Source organism: Artemia franciscana, chromosome 18 (assembly GCF_032884065.1).
Source record: "Artemia franciscana chromosome 18, ASM3288406v1, whole genome shotgun sequence".
In the NCBI taxonomy this organism is placed as follows: Eukaryota; Metazoa; Arthropoda; class Branchiopoda; order Anostraca; family Artemiidae; genus Artemia; species Artemia franciscana.
In genome coordinates this window covers 14,826,099-14,851,996 of record NC_088880.1, presented here as the reverse complement: position 1 = coordinate 14,851,996, position 25,898 = coordinate 14,826,099, and the positions used below count along the sequence as shown (strand labels likewise).

At 35.2% G+C, this 25,898-nt stretch overlaps 1 protein-coding gene across 5 annotated transcripts in view; it reads right to left on the bottom strand.

The window, feature by feature from the left end:
* The window catches only part of LOC136038659 (trypsin-1-like), a 75,573-nt gene extending 50,249 nt beyond the window's left edge, over positions 1 to 25,324 (bottom strand). Inside the window, exons 1-4 of one of the 5 annotated variants that reach the window (XM_065721921.1) lie at positions 25,201 to 25,324; positions 20,708 to 20,795; positions 15,066 to 15,133; positions 3,792 to 3,880 (exon numbers count right to left, since the gene is read on the bottom strand). In XM_065721921.1, coding sequence (XP_065577993.1) covers positions 3,792 to 3,880; positions 15,066 to 15,133; positions 20,708 to 20,709 — 159 coding nt within the window. In that variant the 5' untranslated portion in view covers positions 20,710 to 20,795; positions 25,201 to 25,324. Of the gene's footprint in view, positions 1 to 3,791; positions 3,881 to 15,065; positions 15,134 to 20,707; positions 20,796 to 23,232; positions 24,093 to 25,200 lie in introns of those variants that run through there. The other 4 variants (XM_065721924.1, XM_065721920.1, XM_065721922.1 and 1 more) reach the window with 4 other exon arrangements.
* Positions 25,325 to 25,898: the final 574 nt, after the last annotated feature.

Genomic DNA, 25,898 nt, shown 5'->3' with positions numbered 1-25,898 from the left:
ACATATTGATATTATCTCCTGAGCTAATTCCTTGTGTGAAATAGTCATATAGTATCAAATAGTCCAAAAAAATTTCATGTAAGCTTGCATACTTTTCATAGTGTGATTTCACAATATATGAATAATGTTGTTTGATATTGCCATTTTGATATATTTAAGTCATATAATGATAGTCTGAACAACTGACTTGTGTGGACTTGTTTTCATTTTTTGTTTACTTACACTTTCATCCAAGCTTTATCAGTCTTAAGTTTGATGGTTTAATAGGTTTTTTTGTTTTAGATGTGAAATTCATCACAACCAAGGAGGTAGTAAATTACATACACTGCGAGATAAACTTAGCAACCTATCCTCGTTGGAAAAACAAACTAAAATGTTTAGAAAAAGTTAGAAAACTAGGATATCTAAAAGATTTTATGCGTCATGACAACTTTGGAAATTATTCTTAAGATTGGATACCCTAAGCATCCAATCACATGAGGGGAGTCTTGGAAGTAATTTCAGGGGATTGTTATCTATATAAATTTAAACCATATTAAGAGTAATTATTGAGGCCTCTTAATGAAAACTTCTCGTTTATTTCGAGTGTTAGATTTCAGTTCCTCTCCACCAAAAAATTCTTTAACACCTTCCACTTTAATTTCTCGCAAAAATGTACGTTTACACTAGAATCTATCGTCTAAACATAATGAAAAAACCCCATTAGTAGTACTTCAGATGGTTCCTACCAATTGAGGCCAGATTAACACCTTACTAGACTAACTTCTAGACTGCTTGGACTAACATCTCTAGTGCTTAAAGTTAAAGTGGGATGTGTTAAAAGAAATTTTCCCGGCGGAAAGGTACTGAAATCTAAGACATGGTCAAGGAAACGAATTTAAACATATCTCTAATAACAACCCCACTGGAATTGCTTGCTAGGGCCAACCCCCGGAGGAATTGGATGATAGGGCCCCGTAGGAATTGTCTTACTAGGGGCCCCGTCGAAATTGAATGCTAGGGCTTTGCCATTGGAATTGGTTGCTATGGAGGTCGGTGAAATTGGATGCAAGGAACTCCATTGGAAATGGTTGCTAGGGTCCTGTTGGAATTGGATGCAAGGGGTCCGGTTGAATTGGATGCTAGGGGGCCCCCGCTGGAATGCTCGCCTGGTTACCATTGGAATCGGTTTCTCAGGGACGATGGAATCAGATGCTAAGAGCACCTGGTGGTTAGGTTAGGGGCTAGTTGGAATAACTCACTAGGGTGTGGATAGTGGAATTTAATGCTAGGCCCTCTTTGGTATTGTTTGGTAAGGTTCCCACTTTTCTTTAATTAATGGTTCTTTTTGCTTATGTTTTATCCTCTATAAGTTTTCTTTATGTTTTGTTTTTTCCGTTGTCTAGTTTCAACTGCTTTTTCAGTGATTTCATTATTTTCTAACTTTATTTATTAACAAAATTTGTATGCACAATGAAAAGTCTTCATTCTTTAGACTTCTTGTTTCAGGATAAGACTTCGATAGATAATCGTTTGCACAATTTAAGCACCTTTTAGCCCATTTATTATGGTATTCTCATTCAAGAATGCCTCTAATTTAAGCGTAAATTCTGTGTAGTATTAGCGCAAATATTATGCGGGAAGGTGTATCATATTCTAGACATGCTGATATTCTCGCTATTTATTTCCTTTCTAATATCAAATTTAACTTCCGAAAGAGTAAAAGACTACTACTAAACAAAATATGTCATGAAAAAGCATCAGTATTATCTGATAGCACCCTCTACAGCATTCCTAACACGCAAGTGCATGCCAAATTAAAAACAAATTAGTAATCGGTTTACCCCTCTGCGTGTCAATTATTGCAGCCATATGGGAACACCACAATTTATTTAATCATTCTCTTAAGTGAGACAGTTAATCCACCGATTGGGAAACACCTCATACTGCAGAATGTATTAGTCAAATCTAAATGTTAGAAAGGCTTTCATAGTCCAGCTGGTTAGCGCTCTATTCCATTGAGTGGAATCCCTTTCAAATCCTAATGTGGACATAAAATCTTTGGAATATAAAGATTCCACTGAGAAAAAATGTCTCGAAAGATGAAATCTGAAAAAGAAAAAAACCCCTTAAAGAAAAACACCTTGAAATAAAATTAAATCTTTTAAAGTATAATGTAACATACCACGTTTGTATCTTCCAGATTTACAAGCGGAGATCCCCATGGGCCCCTGAAGAAACAAATCACGTTAGAATGCGTCATCCTTAACATAAGTAAACATTCCCTATTACGTAAGAACTAAAGTAGTCCTGACAAAGGTCTTGAAATAAAATGTCTTAAAAATGTCTCGACATCTGTTGAAAGGCCTTGAATAAAGTCTTGAAAAAAAATGTCTTGAAAAACGTCTTGAAGTTAAATGTCTTAATAAAACTCCTCGGCTTGACTAGTGGACTCTAACATGTCCTAATACGTAACAGCCAAAGCCCTATTATGTAACAACCAAACCCTATTACATAACAATCAAAGTAAAGCCTTCCAATAACTTAGTATGCACCTACATCTCTTAGAAAACCCTCCTTATTACGTAGGTGTACTATACACATGCGTTATAGTATTGCGTCAGACCCAGGTGTGTGTAATAACTTCTTGAGGACGTAGTAGGCTCAGCAGCTTACCCCCTACCCGTCCCCTGAAAATAATAGAGGTAGCACTACTCATATAGTTATTAAACATAGAAGTTGACGACTCTCCACTTTTTCTGAAGTTATCGAAAAATCGATTACAAATTTTGCACCAGAACCACAAACATACATAGCAGGTGTAATAAAATCGTATAAGAATACCCGTAAGATGTGTAGCTAGATTGTTATTATTCCGGCGTAGCTAGATCGCAGTACGCCGGAATAATACGAGCAATTTCTGCCGGTAGCTTGTACAGGTTTTGTGTTGACGTTTATGAAAACTGATAGAATTAAACTAAATGTTCATTACGTATTTTTAAACCAGCATAAAAATTATAATTGCCTCTCCATCTTTTAACTTAAACCAAAAATTATACATGTTCTCGATTTATAGAAGTATTTTAATTTATAAAAAAAGTCTTTTTCTCACTATTTGTTTTTTTAACAAAAAATATTCGTGGATACTTGTGCCAGAGCAGCAATTAAGGAGCCAAAGAGTCAAATGCTTTACGAGGAATTAGTTTAAAAAAAAACGAATGTTAGCATTAAATTTTGTGATAAATTTAAGAGATTGCAGCGAAAAAGTATTTCCAGGTGACCAAGCACAAAGATTTTCCTGTATATGTTCCTCTTAAAATTTTGATAATAAAAGCACTAAGAAACATATTGTTTGCTTAATTTATTTGTTTAAGATTTGGTTACAGACCACAAGAAAAGCTACCTTAAGCCATTTTAATGTTTAAAGATGCAAACAATAAAAATCTCGTCTATTTTACTAGCAGTGCTGATAAATGCTGAACAATAAAATGTAAAGTCAAAAGTGGAAAGAATTTGCACATTTACCATTTATATTATCAATTCAAGCAGTGCTTTAAGATCATTTTTGATTTATTTTCTTATGATCTTACCTTCCTCCTTCACCAGTCACCAATCGTTTGTTGAGGTATAGCCGTTTTGGACAGAAAATGTGTGAATGCGACATGAAATAAACCGATTTTAACTATTATTAAGTATTCCAATAAATTTGGTGAGTTTTCTGGTTACACACCCAACCATGACTCATTGACTATTTCAAATTATCCATGATACATTTCACATTAAATATTTCATAGTACATATATTTTACTTACCATTTCCAAAGTTAAATTTTTGAAAGGTTTCTCTGATATTCCACTACACACTTCACTTTCTTCCAGAAAAATGATTCCTCGGAGGCCATCTGAAAAACTTAAACTATCTTTATTCTGAATAACCTCTTTTATCGCAGTTTCGTAGTATCAAAGACTGCAAAGTTTTAAGCTCCCAAGAAATCATCAAAAAGTGACAATAAGAAAAGGCAGGTAAAAAGGTCCCACGGTTTAAATTGTCATGATTGTCGTAGTCACAAGTATTCTAAATGCACATTTCTCTACTCTTCATTCTCATTTATTTTTGCTTCAAAATTTCTTTCCATACCCTTGGCCTTAGCTGCTTGGATTGGCAAAAGTCTTAGTAGACAAGGCTCACATAATATGAATAATCTCATTCACCGACTTACGTGTAAGTCTTGTACACATGGTTGGCCATAAATCTTTGAATCATTTTTTGATCTCAAATTGCCTCTAAATGGCTCAAAGAACCGATAAACTAATTGAATCACCCTTTTACGTTTGCTTCTCGCAGAGACTATCTGTCTAGGCTTTACTGAGCCTGAGATTTAAGGTAATGTGGTACATAAAACTTGTAGCTCGATTTTCAATATCTCTCTCTTGGCGGTGAATTTTTCTAAGGACAAAGCTTCAATTAGTGACCTCTCCAGGGGTCTTTTTATCAAGATCAATCAAGACATTGGGGGTTGACCAATAAAAAAATGTTGGCATTTGCTAATGAATGAGTGAAAGCGCATTTGTTTTTACGAATGCAACACACCTTGACGGAAGAAAAATAGTTCAAGATAAGGAATCTTGATTGAACTGGTAATTTTATCAAATGAGTGAAATCTTATACGAAGGGATTATTTTTCGAAGAGTAACCGCATAAGGAGGGAATCATCCGGGGGGGGGGAGAGTATTAGCCAGAAAAGTTTTAATGCACAAACAACTACAAAAATCGTCGAACGTGGAAATCAAGAGTATTTTTTTGGGTAGTGGAGCGGGGAATTATTTGGAAAATATAAATACATAAATAATTTAAAGATTTTCGTTAGATGTCGGTTGTTTACGGATATATGTAGATATATGAATATAAATATGTAAAATGAATGGTAAGTTTGAAGGAAACCCTACCAGGGCTTTAACCCAACCTCAATTTTGATGACATGGACCGCTAAACAAAGGTTTATTTGGGTACAATATAGCTGAATTATATATATATATATATATATATATATATATATATATATATATATATATAGTTCAGCTAGAAACTAACCTAGCTAGCCCAACCTGAATATTTGATGCTTTATTTATCCGTCGACTTGCCCCGGAATGTCTAATGGCTCGCCATATTACATGGCACTTTTCCGTCCACGATTTCAGGTAACAAAGCTTCCATATAAAATTTATGAAGCTTCAGAAACATTTTGTGTTGCCAGAAAATTTTGTCGTGGTTGATTTTTTCAACGTGGATATCTTTTTTGCCGAAGAAAACCCTGAAAAATCCCAGGCCGAGATCGCAACATTCCGGTTGCATTTGAACTTGATAAAAATAATTATGGCTCCTCTTTAAACGGACAGTGTTTTTATTGTCAAGGGAAACCCTATATTTCTATCAAGCCAGCCTGTCCTTGAAATGTCTTTAGCAGTGACAGGAAATTTTAATTCGAGAATCGCTCTTCATCCTTCAGGAAGAGCAACAATACCATCCGGGCTGGCAGCAAGAAACCCATCAATTCTATGATTATAAAGTCCAGCAGGAGTAACCCTAATATTTGTTTTTTGCTCAAAAGTAGCCATAGCCATAGGCGCATGTACATGCCCGTGTTCCATAGCTCTGACCTGGTGATCCGGGGTATACAGTAGCTGTTTTACTAGTGGAGCTACTGCTCTAGCGTGCCTCTTGGAAATAAATCCTGACACAAGAAGCCATTCAACCCAAAACGCATAATTATTTTTTTTTTCATTTGCCACTTCAAGCCCTGCCTCCATGGCTAAGTTCCTAGACCTTGTATACAGAAGACGAGGGGACGAATATAGGAAGAAAGGGGGCTTGGTTAAAAGACAAAATAGTACTTCTTGTTTTAGGACCAAAAATGTATCCCGGGAAAATATTGCCAAGATACTATGTCAGCCTTTTTTTGAGGGTGGGCTTAGAAGACTTCATACCCATCAAAATTCTGGCAAATCAACGTTTACTTTTCGTTTAAGTTTTCAATCCCTTTTTTCATTGACTTTAGTTTTTATGGCACTTAGTATTAACCAAGTGACATATAGCAATCGCAAATTCTGTCGGTCTGTCGATCTGTCTGTCTGTCGGTCTGTCTGTCGGTCCTGGTTTTGCTACTTTAGGCACTTCCAGGTAAGGTAGGACGATGAAATTTGGCAGGCCTATCAGGGGCCGGACCAAACTAAATTAGAAATAGTCGTTTCCCCGATTTGACCATCTGAGGGGGGGGAGTGAGGGCCCGTTAATTCGGAAAAAATAGAAAAATAGAAGTATTTTTAACTTACGAACGGTTGATCAGATCTTAATGAAATTTGATGTTTGGAAGGATATCGTGTCTCAGAGCTGTTATTTTAAATCCTGACCGGATCTGGTGACACTGAGGGGGGGATTTAGGAGGGGGACCTAAAATCTTGGAAAACACTTAGAGTGGAGGGATCGGGATGAAACTTGGTGGAAAAATGAACACAAGTCCTAGATACATGACTGACATAACCGGAACAGATCCTGTAATCTGAAAAATTAGAAAAAAATTAGGTATTTTTAACTTTCGAACGGGTGATCAGATCTCATGGAGATTTGATATTTAGAAGGATATCGTGCCTCAGAGCTCTTATTTTAAATCCCGGATAGATTTGGTGACATTGGGGGGAGTTGGGAGGGGGAAACCTAAAATCTTGGCAAACACTTAGAGCAGATATAACCGGAACGGATCCACTCTCATTGGGGTAGTTGGGGGGGGGGGTTAATTCTGAAAAATTAGAAAAAATGAGGTACTTTTAACTTACGAACGGGTGATCGGATCTCAAGGAAATTTGATATTTAGAAGGATATCGTGTCTCAAAGCTCTTACTTTAAATCCCGACTGGATCTGTTGACATTGGGGGGAGTTTGGGGTGGGGGAACCAAAAATCATGGAAAACGCTTAGATTGGAGGGATTGGGATGAAACTTGATGGGGAAAACAAGCAGAAGTCTTAGATACGTGATTTATATAATTGGAACGGATCCACTCTATTGGGGGGGGGGGCTATTTCTGAAAAAAATAGAAAAAATTAAGTATTTTCAACTTACGAAGGAGTGATCGGATCTTCATGAAACTTCACATTTAGAAGGACCTCGTAACTCAGATCTCTTATTTTAAATGTCAACCGGAACCAGCGTCATTGAGGGGCAGTTGGGGGGGGGGCATAAATCTTAGAAAATACTTAAAGCGGAGAGATCAGGATGAAACTGGATGGGAAGAATAAAAACCTGTCTAAGATACGTGACTGACATAACCGGACCGGATCTGCTCTCTTTGGTGGAGTTAGGGGGGGGGGTAATTTTTGAAAATTGAGGTATTTTTAACTTACGAAAGGGTGACCAGATCTTAATGAAATTTTATATTTAGAAGGATAATGTGCTTTAAAGCTCTATTTTCAAATTCCGACCAGATCCTGTGACGTTGGGGGGAGTTGGAGGGAGAAACCAGAATGTTTGGAAAACGTGAAAATTGGTATTTTTATCTTACGAATTGGTGATCGGATCTTAATGAAATTTGATATTTAGAAGGAATTCATGTCTCAGAGCTCTTATTTCAAATCCCGATCAGATCTTTTGACATTGGGGGAGTTGGAGGGGGAAATCTTGGAAAACACTTGGAGAGGAGGAATCGGGATGAAGCTTGGTAGATAGAATGAACAAATGTCCTTGATACGTGATTGACAGAATCGTACTGGATTCGCTCTCTTTGGAGGAGTTGGGGGAAGGGGTTCAGTGATTTGGCGAGTTTGGTGCTTCTGGACTTGCTAGGATGATGAAAATTGGTAGGCGTGTCAGGGAGCTGCACAAATTGACTTTATAAAGTCGTTTTCCCAGATTCGACCATCTGGGGGCTAAAGGGAGAGGAAAAATTAGAAAAAATTAGGTATTTATAACTTACGAGTGGGTGATCGGATCGTTATGAATTTTGATATTTAGAAGAATATCGTGACTCTGAGCTCTTATTTTAAATCCTGACCGGCATTAAGCCTCTGATTTTCCTTTTAAATCAATCTATTGATTCTTAGAATTATGTTAGAGCTCATACTATATGAGCTCTTGGCTCTTAGCTCTTCTTGCCTCGTCACAAGTGCCATATGAGCTCTTAGCTCTTGTTTAAATTAAATAAAAAAAAACAAGTTTTTTCAACTGAAGGTAAGGAGCGACATTAAAACTTAAAACGAGTTCCTAGCAGTCTATGCCATCTCCAAGAAGTTTCCTGGCGGGGTGATGATGACCTCCCTTGCCTTTTCAACCTCTTTGCTAGTATATATTGAAATGTGACATTGTAGCTCTATAGAGAAACAATTTAATTAATTCCTACTCCCACTCTACCTCTTTCAACATTTATCTGAAACTTCATGAAGAGTAAGAATTTTGTCCATTAAAATGTACTTTTTTAGGAATCTACCCTATCCCACCTAGACAATGACTCAACCCCCGCTTCATTATAGCTGATACACAATTACAGATTAACAACTGTAGCCTAATTTCATTACAAATAAAGCGAATCAACTTGGTTGAATCCAGTACTGCCACCGTGTGGTATTACTTCTTTTGCAGCTGAGAACCCTAAAATATAGTTTTTTATACTTTTAAATCAGTTACCTCATCAGAATTTAAAAACTGATTGCAAATTCGTCCTCTTCTCGATATATTCGTAGTTTGGTGCCATAAAATAACAAGAAAACAAGACTTTCCCCCAACCCAAATTGTATGGTCACTTAAAACAGAGCTTTAAATTTACGTTTGAATGAGCTCCCTCCCAATTATTTTGGACCTTCGGTTTGATACAATCACCCATGGCAAGAAATAAAACAAATAAACATTTATCGATGATGTTTCTTCTGAAAAAAAAAATGCGAAATTCTACATTTTCAAGATTGTAGCTTGAAGCCTCTATGGTATGGTTCTCTGATATGATGAATCTAACAAAGAGATGTTCAATAAGATCACTTGCTTTTTGGGAGGTGTTTCCTTTTTTGAAAATCAGGCAAATTTACTCGGATTTTTAGTTTTGGGTGGGTAACGATAAACTGAAAGAATTTTATATATTTAGAATCAACATAAAAAGCCATTACTGCTGGTATAACAATTGTCATGAGAATTATATTTTTAGTTTAAGTGAATATTGTCACTTTTTACTACCGGTTTTTTAATCACAAACCATTTGATAAGATTCTCTTGTGACGAAATTTTTTTTGAGCCTGTTCATTTTATTTAGTTGAGTAGGACAGTAAAAAAGACGTTAATTTGACAGCTAGATAGTAAGTTTAATTTTTTTTTTCTTTCGCTATTCTATTTTTTAATGTCTGATTATATAAGGGACTGAATTTCGAGAGGAAGAATGGTCCTGTTATGAAAGAGGTAGATTTTACATGGTCATTATAAAATCAAAAGGAGGTATCTATGCAGGCAGGGTGAATTTTTAGCATCTGTAATCCTTCTGTAAACTATTCTAAGGGGTAGAAAATTGCATAAAGGCAAGTCTGGTTTGAATTTGATTTTCTTTTAAATTTAAATGCATAATAATGAAAATATTATTGATTAAATAAATTGATCCCTTTACCAGGAATCCTTGTCGTTCAAAAATTTATTGTATTTTGTTTCATTTTACATACAATCTAATTACTCTTTTTATTTGAGAGTTTTTCCTAAAAGTATTTAAAATAAACTTATTCCTACGAAAAAAATTCCTGAAATATGTTTCCTGTCACTCAACCACCAATGATATTTTGCGTTTGCCCCCTTTCCCTGGAAAATTTTCTGCCGGTGCCCTTGCTTGCAATACAGATTTCTCCCTGACGTTATGATTTTCACTCTAAAGAAATTATCACTCTCAGTAGATGCGGTATTTTTCTCACTCCTTAGACTTGGTGACGCAGGGACAATACTCAAATGGTTTGGTATGACTGATCTTCCCTGGGAAATATGTTCCTCCTTCAGACCAGCACGTTGGACGTGAACACTCTTCAAGTTCAGCCCTCTGCTGTTCCTTTTCTGCCCATATTTAGTCAAATTTCTTAGAAATTAATCAAGAAACAACTTAGTAATTCAACTAATAACGGATACAAATGACTGTCATAATCAAATAATAGTGTCAATTCGAGTTCAATAACTCGGACCCAATTTCTACTCGTGGGTCGAAATTCAAATTTTGATAGGGTCATTCAAAGTGCACAATATCACAAGAACTTATCTTTCAAACTGTAAGTAAGGGGCCACCTGGCTCAATAGTAAGCGAAACTCTAAAAAACAGAATTTTGATATCAATATATATGTCAAAAGGATTGGATTTTTATGCTAATTTATAATGTATAAGTTTCATTAAGTTTAGTCTTACTCATCAAAGGTTACGAGCCCGAGAAAATTTGGCTTATTTTCGATAAAAGAGGGAAATACCCCCTAAAGTAATAGAATCTTAATAGAAAATATATTATTAGATTAAGTGAGCCAGAGAACCCTACTGTAAGAGTCTCAGGCTCCTATCTGCAAAAATGTGGAATTTTGTATTTTTGCCAAAATAAATATCAAGGGTGTGTGATTATTTTTTACTTTTTTTTTCCAGGGCTGATTGGATCGGCCCAGTGGTCCTAGAATATCGTGAGAGGGCTCATTCAAACGAAAATTAAAAGATCTAGTGCCCTTTTTAAGTGACCAAAAATACTGGAATACAACTGGGTCCCCAACAACGACCATTTTTCCCCAAAATGACCTAATAAAAACATTTGAGCGGCAATTTTCTTCAGTACAGTCGAAAGATTGAATAATTATGTCTTTAGGTTGAAAACGACGCCCCACGTTCCATGGGGAAAGGCCTGTAAGTTAAGAAATTCGCCAATTATTTACGTATAGCATTCGTTATTGGGAAGTTTACTGCAAGTTTTTTGGAAGGGTTGGGGGGATTGTTTGGGTCGGATTTCTATAAGGAAAATCTTCCTCGAGAAGGGAAATTTCTGGGAGTGTGTATTCCAGTGAAAATGTTACACGAGGGGTTTTGACAGAATTACTATACGGAATTCTTTGTAATTGTATTACATTCTCTTTGTCAAATCATTTATGTGGATATGTTCCGGAAGAACTATCCGTGGGCTTTTTTCCGCGTGTTTTATTTTCTAGGAAATAATTTCCAATGAAGGGGAAATTTTCTGGAGTGATCCAGAAGCCGATTAAAGTCTTGTTCTAATGAAAAAATATTAAGGAGAATTTTTAATGGGGAATCGTTCACAAGGAACTCTACAGGTGGGGAATTCTCAGTGATAATGGAACTGTCAGAAGCTAGTTTGAAAGGGGTGTGCTTTATGTTGGATGAAATTTCCACGGGGAGTTTTCCGTGAGGTGGAGGGGTATATTTCATAGAGGGTGAGCCAGATTTACCGGTATTATATGAAAAATGAACAGAAATTATTCCAAATATGATGGGCTGCTCTCTCCTCAATACCTTACTCTTTACGCTAAAGTTGTTTGTTGTTTTTACTAAAATTGAAACACGGGGCTGTTATTTTGACGGGGAACGTTATTTTGGTGACTATGTATATTCCCAATATAATTTCACGAAAACTTGACTTTTCCTCTCAACTGATTGATTAGTGCATGCATTAAAATGATAAAGAAGATTTTTTCAGAATTTTGTAGGGCTAATACAAATGTGCCCCTTTGGTTAACAATTACCCCTTCTGTGGTACTTTGGTTAACAGTTACCCTGTGTTTTTCCTAGACTTCTTTTCTTTCTCTAAGAGTCTAAAACTCGTTCTATGTCCATACTTCTTATTTTGCCCCCACGCACAGGAGATCTCGCCCATTGAATATTGCCGCTTACTTTCCAAAGAGTCGTTTAATCATTGAAAGTTATCAAACAGTTCGTGGTAACGAACTGTAGTAAGGAGCGACCCGGCTCAATAGTAAACGAAATTCTAAAAAGTTACGAGCCTGAGAAAATTTGTCTTATTTTAGAAAATAGGGAAAAACACCCCCTAAAAGTCACAGAAGCTTAACGAAAATCACACCATGGCATTCGGCGTATCAGATAACCCTATAGCAAAATTTTCAAGCTCCTATCTACAAAAATGTGGAATTTCGTATTTTTTGCCAGAAGACAAATCACGGGTGCGTGTTTATTTGTTTGTTTGTTTTTTGTTTTTTTTTCTTTTCCCCAGGGGTCATCGTATCGACCAAGTGGTCCTAGAATGTAGCAAGAGGGCTCATTCTAACGGAAATGAAAAGTTCTAGTGTCCTTTTTAAGTGACCAAAAAAATTGGAGGGCACCTAGGCCCCCTCCCACGCTCATTTTTTCTCCAAAGTCAACAGATCAAAATTTTGAGATAGCCATTTTGTTCTGCACAGTCACAAACCATCATAACTATGTCTTTGGGAATAACTTACTCCCCCACAGTCCCTGGGGGAGGGGCTGCAAGTTACAAACTTCGACCAGTTTTTACATATAATAATGGTTATTGGGAAGTGTATAGTCGTTTTCAGGGGATTTTTTTTTTTGGTTTTGGGGGTGGGGTTGAGGGGAGGGGCTATGTGGGAGGAGCTTTCATTGGAGAAATATGTCATGGGGGAAGAAAAATTCAATGAAAAGGGCGCAGGATTTTCTAAAATTACTATACAAAAACAATGAAAAAATAAACATGGAAAAGTTTTTTCAATTGAAAGTAAGGAGTAGCATTAAAACTTAAACCGAACAGAGATTATTACGCGTATGAGGGGTTCTAAAAATACTTTAGCATAAAGAGCGAGGTATTTAGGAGGAGATAAATACCTCGCTCTTTATGCTATAGTATTTTTAGTAATTTCAACTATTTATTCTACGGCCTTTCTGATTCAGGGGTCATTCATAAAGAATCGGCACAAAACTTACGATTTAGTGTAAAGAGCGAGGCATTAACGAGGGTACAAACCCCCTCATATACATAATAAAAATTTAAGAATATAAAAGTTTGTTAAATAAGTTAATTCTTAAGTTACGTATATTTTTCACTAATAAAAAAATTCGTTAAAAATTAAAATTTATAGTTGCCTTTTTGTGTAACCGAAAAATTGCATGGCAACTAGGCCTCCTTCCCCATCCCTTATTTCTCAAAATCGTCTGATCAGAACTAAGAGAAAGCCATTTAGCCAAGAAAGAAATTAAAATGTAAATTTCATTTTAATAATTTATGTGTGGAGAGCCAAAATCAAACATGCATTAATTCAAAAACGTTCAGAAATTACATAAAAAAACTAGTTTTTCTAACTGAAAGTAAGGAGCGACATTAAAACTTAAAACGAACAGAAATTACTCCGTATATGAAATGGGTTGTCCCCTCCGCAATCCTTCGCTCTTTACGCTAAAGTTTGACTCTTTACCACAATTCTGCTTTTTAAAACAATTAAAAGCTTTAGCATAAAGAGCGAGGGATTGCGGAGGGGACAACCCATTTCATATACGGAGTAATTTCTGTTCGTTTTACGTTTTATTGTCGCTCCTTACTTACAGTTAGAAAAACTAGTTTTTTTATGTAATAGTCAAAAGGACCAAACCCACAATCAAACTCTTAAGTCCTGGCACTTATATGATATTGCGACCACAATCTGTTCTTGATCTGTAACAAAAACTGGTTTTCTGTTTGGACTCGGAGATAGTCAGCTTAGCCTGAGCGAGATAAACTACTATGCATAAATTTTTTGATGAAATATTTAATATATAGAGTTAGCTAAGTTAAGTATTTAATATAATACGTTCTGGGTGGCCTGCTTTCCATGACTCTCTGTTGTAGTTTCCATAATTTTGTTAATAACGTATTATATTTTCATCATATTTTGTAATTTTTCAATATGATTAACATAGCTCCACTTAGAGTGTGATCGCTCAGGTTATAAAGTGTGGTCGCTAAACCATACAAGCACCTTCCTGTTTATTCTATTCGATCTCGGTCCTTAATTAAAAAAAATAATTAAATAATGTGGTTTCGCCTCCACTTTCAAGATAAATGTAGTGACTTGCTTGTTTGAACTCTAGCATTATCATTTATGGCAATCATTTTGATTCATTGAATGAAAACGTTACGCATAACCGGTTTTAAGTTTCCCTAACTCTATAATATGACATTACAAAAAGATTTTTCCGTGATTTCTTAATGGTACAATGACCGCATTTCGCTTACCAAATAGGGAAAGTATGATGTAACTCATACAGTTACCTCGATAAAGCATCATATTTTTTTTTGTTTTACCGATCATTGACACTAAAATATCGTTAGTACGTGTTTTGCTTCAAGAAAAACTTCAAACTATTTAAGTAAAGTATTTTGTGGGTCAAATACCCTACTTTGCAATCCACTTCAAAATAGTTGATTATGCGAACATTTTTCTCACGTACTTCGTCTGTTTCTTTAGGGCATTTTTTTCCCACATTTAAGACAGGGACGTAATTTGCTATGGGGCAGGCGGGGCAACTACCCCCTCCAGACTCAAGTTTGCCCTTCCAGAGCTCAGTTTGCTCCCTCACCTGGAATGTAGTTTACTGCAAAAATTTGGTCAAAACTTAAATAAGCCTGCATGATTCAAGCATCCAAAGAAACGGGTAGTTTTCTTTAGTATATCTTTGCCTTCATGGTAACATATGGATCATTTTTCGGTTTTCTCTGTCATTTTGACTTGAATTGGGAAAATTGGCTCAGACATTGCCCCCCTCCCCCGGGATTTTGACGAAATTACACCACTAAGAAATGAGCCTCTTCTGAAGGGGAAAAAGTCAGGACAGATGCTCTTTTGCTTAAGAAAAGTACATTTTTAGGAGCATTCTAATAACCCGTCTCACCACCATTTTAGGTGAGAGGCAGATTGCCTATCGGTATTACACTCGAAACAGGGTTTTAATTGAACGGTATATTTTAGAGTAATTGAGAGCATTTCTGTATTGGTATTTAAAATGTTAAGAATGACTAGTAGGGATGTAAAAATTATGTGACCTAAGGACTATCCATTTCAAATAAGTCCAATACAAAACAAAAAGAGAAAAATTAAACGTATACCCACCACAAACTGATTTTTCTCCTTCACAAGTTGTTTTTTCATTTCGACAAAATTCTGATGGCCGTTTACACCTGAAAAAAAAAATATTTGCATCGCTTAAGTCTCAGAAAAGTTAAAATAAAATGTATAATATAGAACCTTACTCTTAGATAATAGATTATAGAACTGAAATCCAGTGTCAAATTAAGTCTTTATGGGTCTCTGGATAAACATTTTGCTCATATACTTACGTAGTGACCCTTTAACACAAAGCTACAATTAACATGGGATTTCTGCTCAACTTCCCATTGACAAAATTCCTCGACACGCAATACTATCCACCCCAAAAATATTAATACAGATAATGTACTATCCCTAAAAAGTTCCCACATGCTGATCCTCGGAATCCCCTCTTCTACCTTCTTTTCCTGGGTGTATATTTTATCCACCGTGACTACAGATGGAAGAACAATATAGCAAATTTATAACCTTTATTCAGTTGAGTTATATATACATCAAGCTACATTATGTTGGATGGAGCACACCTCAGGGGCTAGTGGTACTCAAACCTTGGGTCAGTTGGGCTAGTAGCCTCTGTTTGAAAATGAAGGCTTTGAAATTTGATTATTGTTTATCAAGCCCGGGCACCACCTTTTATGGAAGTGGTCTAGGAGTTGTTTTCTTTTTTCTCTTTTTTTGTTATCTTTTTGTTATTTCTGCTCAATCATTGCCTCTGATGGCTCACTCTTCTCTTAGTTTCAAGAGAGACTAGCCAAAGAATCCAATTTTAGAGGAAGATAAACTGTAAGTTTCAGAGAAATTTTTTTAGCAGCTACAATATAAAGCTCCGAAATCTCTCCTCTCTGATTTGTTCCGACCTTTTTGGGCACGAGACCTATCCCAACAAAGTTGCAGCATTTCAATCCATTGACAGGTTTTGAAAAAAAAAGATCTCGTTACAATGAAGCCTTGAGACACTTCGACTTCGTCAGAATAACATAACTTTTAATGGCGACTGAACATGCTTTCTTCTGGAGCTGTACATTGCAGCGTACTTGTGCGGGGTCGGCCACCTCTTCATTGGTTTAAGTCAACTATCTGTGAAGGGTGAATTGAATTTCAATCCAGTAAGCTTGTATGAAGATAGTCCAGTGAAAACCAAAGCAGTTCATAGACTTATCCGTATTTAAAGCATAAGAATATTTACATTTCAGATACGCAAGTACTAACTGTAGATGGCACCGAATAAAGATGATCAACCGTGCTTACTACGTTGAACAGCGTCTGTCAGCAGACATAAGCTAACTGGAAAGTTGTTAGACATAAAATTTTTCATTTTTAAACAAATTAAATATAAAAACTGGCAAATTTAGATTTTGCTCTAGCTTGATGACAATGCTTACTGAAGCCAAGAAGAAAAGAATGTTTTTAAGAACAATAAATCAAATTAGACATGAATCCTTTTTTTATTCTTTTAGAAAAAACGCTATTTTTCATTCAGTTTTCCTTATCAAATCAACAAAAGCAATATAACTTCCAGGTAAAATGTCTGAGAAGTATGGAAATAGACAGAAAATCACGTCAGAGATGATGGAAGGTGGGGTCAGAAAGGCACTTCGTTGGAAAAAGAATCCAGTAATTTTGGTTGAATTTCAAATGCGAAAAGCCCAATCGATAAATCATTTAAATTTGAAAATGTAACCGCATCATCTTACACTTTCTTGTATATGTCTGATATTTAATGTAAAAAAAAAAAAAAAAAAAAAAAAAAAAACAACTAAATATGTCTTAGCTGGACTTAACTTTTATGGCGTTATTCCTTGAGATAACAGACAGTAGTGTTAACTATTGTAATTGATACAGGATTAATTCTGCAGGAATGTAGCCTTCTCTAGGGATCACCAAATTTGGAAGATAATTAGTAATTTAAGCATTGTCCCGCTCATACAGCCTCCCTGCTACAAAAGCTCTGGCCCAGTACGAACAGCCCTTCATCAAGCAAAATGAAAATCGAGCTATCAGTAAATAATTTTATTTGTTTCGATTCGAAGCTTCGTTAAGAGTACATTTGCATACCGAGGCGACAATTCAAGAACAGTCAGAGCACTAAAGCACCAGCAGTTTGGAAAATTTTAAATCACCATTGCTTGGTCGATTGGTCGGCAATTGTTCCTCAGGGGAAGCGAAAGAGAAAACGAAATCTTCCTCAAAAGAATATGTTGTGTTTCTGCTAATATCGCAAAAGTATTTTTGGTCTTCTAAAGGAAGCGAAGTAAACGCATTGTTTGCTTCCACTTCGGATATTCACGGTTGTCAGTCAAACATAAGATTCTCTCAAATCTAAACCACCATTTTCGGTTTAAAGTGTTTCATCCATAGATTCAAATCATTTTTCTCATGTTTTCTAGCTTTCGCGCAGTCTAACTTGGGGAGAATTTTTTTCTATAAGTCACACACAGAGCATAATTAATTTAGGAAAATGTATATTTGATTCAACAAAATTAGAACTAAAATGCAACTTGTTTGTGACATCAATAACGATATATTGATTTGTATGATCATCAGAAGGCCCAAATATTAAGGCAAACCCGAAACCCAATCCCTTTATAATTCCAACCTATATTTTCGTCCTTTTTATTCTTTAACCGGAGCTAAATTTCAGTTTTTTCATAAAAAAAGTTTTTTTTCAGAATAAAAAGCTTTTTTTTTCATAAAAATTGATTACGCAGATTTTAAAGGCTTTCCAGGATTACGAAGAGCGTATATGCATGTTATGGTCAATTTGGAAAACTTGTATATCATGATTTAGTGACTCTTATTTGGTCATGGCTAAAGAATGTTCAGTTGATTTTCTCCTAAAGTTGAGTTTTTATGGGTATACTAAGCACTTTTGTAGCAATAGAGACTAAGAAATCCACAGAAGAAAGTTCTGGGGATTTTGGAGGGGAGTAACTGGAAGTAAAAACAATTAAAATCAATCTAAACCAAAAATGAACTAAGTAGGGGAATAAATATGATGTTTTTATCCTGCATTTTATAATAACCTCTATGATTTTGCTGCTTAATGTTAGATGGCATTAATTATTTACTGTAAGGGAAATATAAGTTTTCTCACTTATCAGTTTCTGATATTCTTTGGTTAGAATAAGAACCTTCCAACGCAGTCAAACCCTAAGCTGTGATAAGAAATGATAAATTTTGTCAAGCAATCAACCGATGTCGTTGGGCAAGTTCTGGCTGATTGAAACAAAATCCTTTGAAGTCATCCTAGACAAGTACTCGGAAAAAAACTGTTTAAAATGGCTAATTTAAAAAGAATTCTTATAGTAACCATTACATAAACAGGAAGCTTTTAATCGCTTTGATCAAAATTTTACCTGCCTGAATACAAAATTTTTCATCTTTCATAACACAAGGGAACTGAATATTCGCTAAGAAAAAGACTTTTTCAATTTCATCAAGCAACATGAAATTCAGTTGCAGTGAAGACGAGTCACCACCTCTCTTAAAAAATTAAATAGCATTTCATTTCTTGTACTGAAATGCAGGCGAATAAACTGTTTTTCTACGCCTTCTGAATTATTTAGTTTTCCCATTAAACCACGTGTTTCCAGAGAAGCAGCATCGCGATCTAACCTCGTATTCTAGTACCATATTTGTACGACGCAGAAAACTGATGACACAAAACTCTGTTTAGAATTGTTTTAGGAAATTAGCTTCAGGCTCTGACAAAGTGTCAATCAAAAGTTTCCGCAAAAGAAAAATAAGCGGTTCAGACTTAAAGCCTCCCTATCCCTTATGTACCCTCCTACACATTATTTTCCAAAACACATGATACTATATTTGTCAATTATACAGCTTCTCCGATTTCGGTTCTCCGATTTCACTTCCGTATAGGTAAACATCTCACACTCCAAAGGTAGGACAAAATGAAATCCCAACAAACAAGCAAAAACTTGATTTTTCTTATTAGAGTTTTTTTACATTTTTTTCACATAACCATTGTGCCATCATAACGTTTAAACAGAGATTATTAGCTATTCAGTACAATTATTATCGTCATTAATAATATAAGCAGATTAACAAAGTTAATTATTGATAAGTTAAATGGTTTCTGAGCTGGGTAAAGTAATGTTTTTGACAAATTGCACTAAATTTCTTAGCTCAAAAGGATCAATGGAAAAAAATTATTAAGGGTGAATTCCCCAATTTCTTTCTAATTTTTTAGGAACTTTCCAACTACATTAGAGTATTTTTTTGGTATTCTCGGTGCTTTCTTTTAGGAGACTTTTCAGTTTGCTTTTTCTGTATTTCATTTAGTCGTTTCTTTTGCAGCTTTAAAGCAAAAATTATTTATTTAACTTGCTCTCTGTTAACTGTTCTTACTATATAGATGGTTGTATGTGTGTTTTTAATGTGATTGCTCTTCTTAATACAACTTTTTATTCTTTATATTTTGTATTGGAGTTGGAAAACATTTTCGGATATGAAATTGAAATATTTGGAATATAGTTGTATAGCCTAACTGTTCATCACTATCTTTGATTAAAGTTCCACCCATTTATAAACATATATAAATATTTTTGTCATTTGCTGTAAATGGAAGGGCAGAACTTTCAGGGGCATAAACTGGGAGGAGGGATTTATACTGTGCCTCGTAGATTTTGAAAACTAACTTGTTTTCTGTTTTTAGTGAATATACTATTTTTTTTTACTGAAAACAATCTCCTCCAGATTTTGAAAAAATCACCCGACTCCCCCCCAACGTTTTTTGAATTGGCGCCACTGAGCGATGCTTTATAAATTAAATATGTTCAGGCATAAAAAAAACTGTGACTCCGTGAGGCATTAAACATAAAAATGGTGAGCATGAGCTTCACTAATCTGAACCTGTCCCAATCAGAGAGCTTTTAGGACCTGTTCATTCGCCTCTTCTCCACTTGAATGTAAATAGTTTTACGATTTCCCTATAGCCTCCTGTTTTTTTTTAATATAATCTATAATTGGCATTTTATGAGCTTGTCTCCCCCTCCCCAAAAAAATCACATTACCGTAGTGTTTATCTAGGCGAATTCTTGCCTCTGAGAATTTTTTTTTTTTTTTTGTAGCCTTCATATGGTGATACTAAAATAGTTTCTCCGTTTATCTGTCATCGATTTGTTTTTGTTCTGCACTTAAAACTATACAGTCACGTACAGGTAAAAGAGGCATTTGCATGATCATTCCAGCTTGAAATTGGGAAAGAAAATAAATTTCACTGTTATGTTAAAGTTATTTCATTGACTAACCAGTCTTTTAAAACTTTTTTTTTGGAAGTGTCAGTTTGTTGTTGCTTGTATTTAAAGATTGTCATTTGAATAGAAGAGAATTGTGAATGTACTTCAGGGGTGGTAATATTTCAGGGGGAGGGTGCAAATCCAAACAAACAAAAATACACAACTTATCTGAAGCATACATAGGATATTTTGAAAAAATATACATAAAGTGCAATGCTTGAAAAAAAATTACGTGATCTCTGGTATGAAACTATTCTTTTTGAATCTCCGTCCTTCTCATCCAAAAATATCTATATGCCCACCTCCTCCCCAGCAGCACATCTCCCCGTGCCCATGCCTGGAAGTTATCTGTACTTTGCGACTGGAGATGTTACATTTTAAAATACTTACATAGTTCCAATTGAGGTACGGCATTTCAATTCTTCATATTGGCATGAAATTGGATTAAGTGATGGATGGCCAAGAGCCAATTCTACACCTAAAAGCAAACAAAACATTTTTGAATAATTCGCCAAAAGTATGCCTTCCAGTAAACCAATGGGATTGCTTATTCTATGTTTAGAACGCAAAAGATCGCGGAGTTTCATTTAAGCGAAAGGATCTTATTTACGTCGAAACACCAAGGTAATTCTTTAAAGAAACTTATGCATGCAATTACGACTTAAATCAGTATAATAGTATCTAATATCATACTAGCATTTGAATAAACTTGAAACAAGCCCCTTATTCCAAGCATCTTTTCAAGTTAAGACTTGAAAAGATGCTTGAACTATAAGGAGCTTAGAGGAGCAAAAAAAGTGCCGGAAAAAATATTGACACGCTCAATACGTAATGGTTTTAATGGTTCAAAACGCTCAAAACAAAACTTGGCCAAAGACAGAAAATTTGCTACTAAAGCTATAGGGAGGGGGAAGTCGTTATTTATTATGCGCAGCGTCATAGGTTCATATACTTCGTATATAGAAAAAGTAGAATCAGCAATGATTATGAAAAAATATGTCATTATATTTGGGTAAAAAACTACGTGATATATCATCATCGATAATTAAACGAAAATGAAGTCGTATTATCTAACTCACATTTTTGACAGGTTTTTCCTTATTCACATTCTCAAGGAAAAGCTATTGCCATGAAGTTACAAAACCATTTTTCCGCTCTCTTATCAAATTATAGAACACAAAATAAATCCTTCGACTTTGACTATGACGATGTGTTTAAAGCTCATGCACGGTTTTCGGAGGTGACACAACTGACAAAGACACATTTTTCAAGGAGTTGGAGTGTTTTAAAATAAACATATCTTTTTATTCCAAACAAAAGCCTTAAGAGCAATTTTGAACTCAATTATTTGGTTTCATATTAGAAGCTACGGTACTTCCTTTCATCCTGATTTTAACTATTAAACAAATTTCCTCACTAAACACAGGAGTCGTGTTTTAAGCTATTAAGCTGTGTTAGAGCACAAAACAAAAGTTTTAGAGGAAGATCATGCTCTTAAAAAATTAGAGGAATCTTTGAACTGGGGGGATAAGATACACTCTGTTTTCGACTTTTGGATTAAGCGGCCTTGGCTTTGAGCGAGGCTGAAGAAAATTGAAAAGTGATAACTCATTAAATCCTGTTATGTACTTACATCGTGCTACAAACAAATAAAATAACAAATATAATCACCATAAGAGTATTTAAAAAGAAAAGTGATTAATAAAATTGACGTATTAAACACAAACGTGACAGTGTGGAGGTTAATTACCCAAATAGTTGGGTAAAAGACTTAAACTGATGAAATTCAAGGATTCTTAGAAGCTTTTTAAAATCAATGAGATAGCTTATGACACATTTACATCCATCGGAACTGAATTTGCTGTCTTTTAAATGACCTTCCTTGGAAAATTAGGTATATTTTTTATGAAAAAACTCTGCAGTAAATACATGACTGTCCATATTATTGACTTACCAATAAAGTGAACATACCACTCGATACCTTTTTTGTGCTCTTTACGAATAAAGCGATCGCTTCTATCGCAAAATTCATATTTAAGCACTTTTGTAGATCTTAAAAATGACGAATTTTCAATTAAAGTATGAGTTATCGGTCGTTTTCCGACAAAATAATACGTTTTCTCAGTGCTGTTGTCTTGGTCGTTCTCGACGAAATAATACTACATTTTCTCAGCGCCAAAATTAAATATAATAAGGTTAATTTGGGTTACATTAGATTAGGTCAAAAGTGCTTCAATTTAAATTTATGATAGAAACGATTATTACATTCGTATAGAGCATAAAAAAAAGGGATCGAGTAGTACGTTCACTATATTGGTAAGTCAATAATATGGATAGTCGTAAATTTTACCGACTCTGCTACCCCACGAAATATTGACCATGTGCCATCGATGAATCTAGTAAAGGTTTGGACCATCCCAATTTCTTTGGTTTTTATTTGGGGTACGATTTTTATTTGTAGGTTAACTAACTCTTATCCACAAAAGTACTAACAAAGTCATTTTGAGTCACAATAATAAGTTTCACACTTTTTGGAATCTCGTTTTACCACTCTATTTTAGTGTCTTGTCATTTCAATTTTATATGCTATCCTGTAAACCCCTCTAATACCATTTTGAGCATACTTGATAAGCCCAGAGTTTATTCCTGACCTTAAGGAACTTCTCATGTAGATCAACATTTTACTATCTAATATTTCAAAAGAAAGCACTATAGCAACTCGTCTTTCTTTTCAGCTGGATAGGAATCGGATATTCTCGAGGATTATCTCAGGTCGATCTTGCTGGTCAAGAAAAAGAAAGATCGAGCAACCCCATTCAACAGATGAACATTTCATGAATAAGCATCTTATATCTTTACCACTCTCTTTTTGTTCATTAGTCATCAAAATATGTATTTGAGTAATAGATTCAAACCTTGATGCTTGTCAAATCTTGACTGGTCTATATTCTCCTTAGAGCGTTTCAGCGTTTTATTCAGGCCTTAAAACAGCCCAATGTGTTATGCTGCACAGATAAATCAAAGCTTTGTTCCTAACCTCAGCACATTTTTATACAAATTGATTCTTTATCGTCCAGCCTGTTAGGAGGTAAGTGAAGAGACATTATCTTTCGCTTGAATTAGATAGGAACTGACATTTTCGAATCAATCCTGTGAACAAAAGTAATCCTACTTATAAGACAAATAATCCATCGATACCTGGAATTCACTTTATAAAGGACCATTATCAGTTTATTTTATGTCAATAGAAGTGAGAGCAGATGAAAGATGACATAAACTTACATAAAAGTAAATTGACAAGAGTAACCCACATGGTTGACTGACTGACACAAATATTGATCATTCACTAGAAATAAGCCACTAAAAGGGTAACGAACTGGCTGAAGCATCCTCATACTTTGCACACTAACCGATATTCACTGACTCAGGTCCTTGGCCTGATGGATATAAGTTTTGGCGCTTTCTCTGTATTCTAGCACTAAAGCCAAGGTGAAACACTTATGTCAAGTTCAGGGTTAGAATTGTTTTAGTTCCGCGGCAGCTCACAGGCGGAGCCAAAGACCCCAGTTGCTGTCTGATGTAAGTGAACAACCTCTATAGAAGAACAAGAAACGCCAGGAACTTGCTGTAAAGGGTTCAACAACCCAAGTGATTTCCGCCCGGGTATTTCAGGACACGTTAGAAAACATCCACAGTTCATTGGATTCCTATTTGGCAAATTATTTGATGCTCATTTTATTAAACAGTTCCGTGCTCGTCATTAAACTGACATAACCACTTCGCACTCCACGTGTTTTTGTTCCAATGTTTGTAATTTTTTTTTCTCACCTTTGTATTACGGATTGCTGTCCTTTCAATATATTTTTTTTTGCCCAAAGGAATGAACTGGTGCCGATTCACAAAGTGTAGAGGAGGGGGGGGCAATGTTTTTTTTAAACGGAAATACTGAAAAAGGGTATTCTTAAAAAACAAAACAAAATTTTTTCGTTTTGTCATAAATATACCAAAAATAATATTTTACAAAACCTAGGGGACCCAAAAAATCTATGGGGTTTTGGGGGAATTGGCATCTCTTCGCCTTCCCCTTTTCCCAATTTTAACCCCTTAAAAATGGCAGTCCCAAAAAAAGCTAAAATATATTTAGAATATGTCGATTTGAGTTTGAAAAACCACCACTGACCTCGTATAACCCACATTCCAAGGACACACATAGATATTTTTCCCGGAGGGTGAGCCTACAGAAATTTCTCCAAGGGGGGAGTTAAGGTTTGAAAAGAAATTGCCGTAAAGTTTGCTTTGTTTCCTCTGAATGTTTACATTTGTTGCACTTCCAAATAATTCTTTCTTCCAGCGGGAGAGCACAACCAATGGGGGTGGGGGGGGTAGATTTTATTATTTTAATGTATGCCAAACATTACTTATGAATTAATGTTCTGTTTGAAAATTAATTAAATAATAATTAAAAATATTACTGCTTCTCTCCCTTTGCGTGTGATGAGCTGGTATTGTGGCGAATTTTTAATTTGAACAAATGAAACAATGAAATGTTTTCACTTTCACATGAGACTTATGAAGCTTGCTACCCCTACATTACAAGAAAGGCTTTAGGTCTCAAGAGGTTCCAAACTTTTCCCCAATAAAAATCCCTAGGTGCTCCATTCCAAGAAGTATTTCAGAGGGAAGGTCGCTCTGGACACAAACCTTTCAAAAGTTATCACTTTTCGAAATCAAAAAGGAAATCAAGAATTAAAAGAAATGAATTGAGAAGGTGTTTTTTTAGAAGGGTTTTTTTGCGAACTATAATAGACGATTAGACACATCTTAATATGAATAAGTATGGTGTCAGCTAAATCTTTGCACAAGTTAATTATAAAAAAACTTACAAGCGGTGAACTTGCAAAAAGATGCTTTGTAAACCTCGGATTGCTATTTTATGTTTCTTTCTCACGTGTTTCGGCAACTGAGCTTGTTTTATTTTGCAAAGAATATACTGATATTACAAGTTTTTTGACTAGCTTGACGGCGTCAACCCAAGGACAGGTACTGGTTTTAAATGTTTTAAACTGACAAGAGAATTTATAAATCTCTGGAGGGTCATTGAATTAAACTAAAAAAACACAAATGCCAACGTCAAACTGGTTGTACAGTATCTTCTTACTAAAAATTTATTCATGGTATCTAACCAACAGTTGATGCTCCCTTAGGCTTAGCACAATTTAGGCTATAAGTTCGGCTATAAAAAAGATTATTTTGCTCTAGTAACAGATCACAAGCAAAAACGTGACAGAACTATCAACTCGCTTCCAGGGATATGAGGACATACCATTGAACTTTAGGCAGTGGCTAGAGACGTGTTCAGGGAGAAGCCCCCCTCCCTTTTCGCATGAGGAAGTCAAAATTATAACTAAAGTTAGTAAAATAAAGAAAGAAAGAACATGTGTTCATATATATATGTTCATGAATATATGTTCAGACATAATTTGATTCAAATGTTTAAATAAGATTCATGATTCAAAATGAAAAGAAAAGAAAATTAGGCTAATGGCTTGAGACAGAGGAAAAAATAGCTTCATGTTAAAAA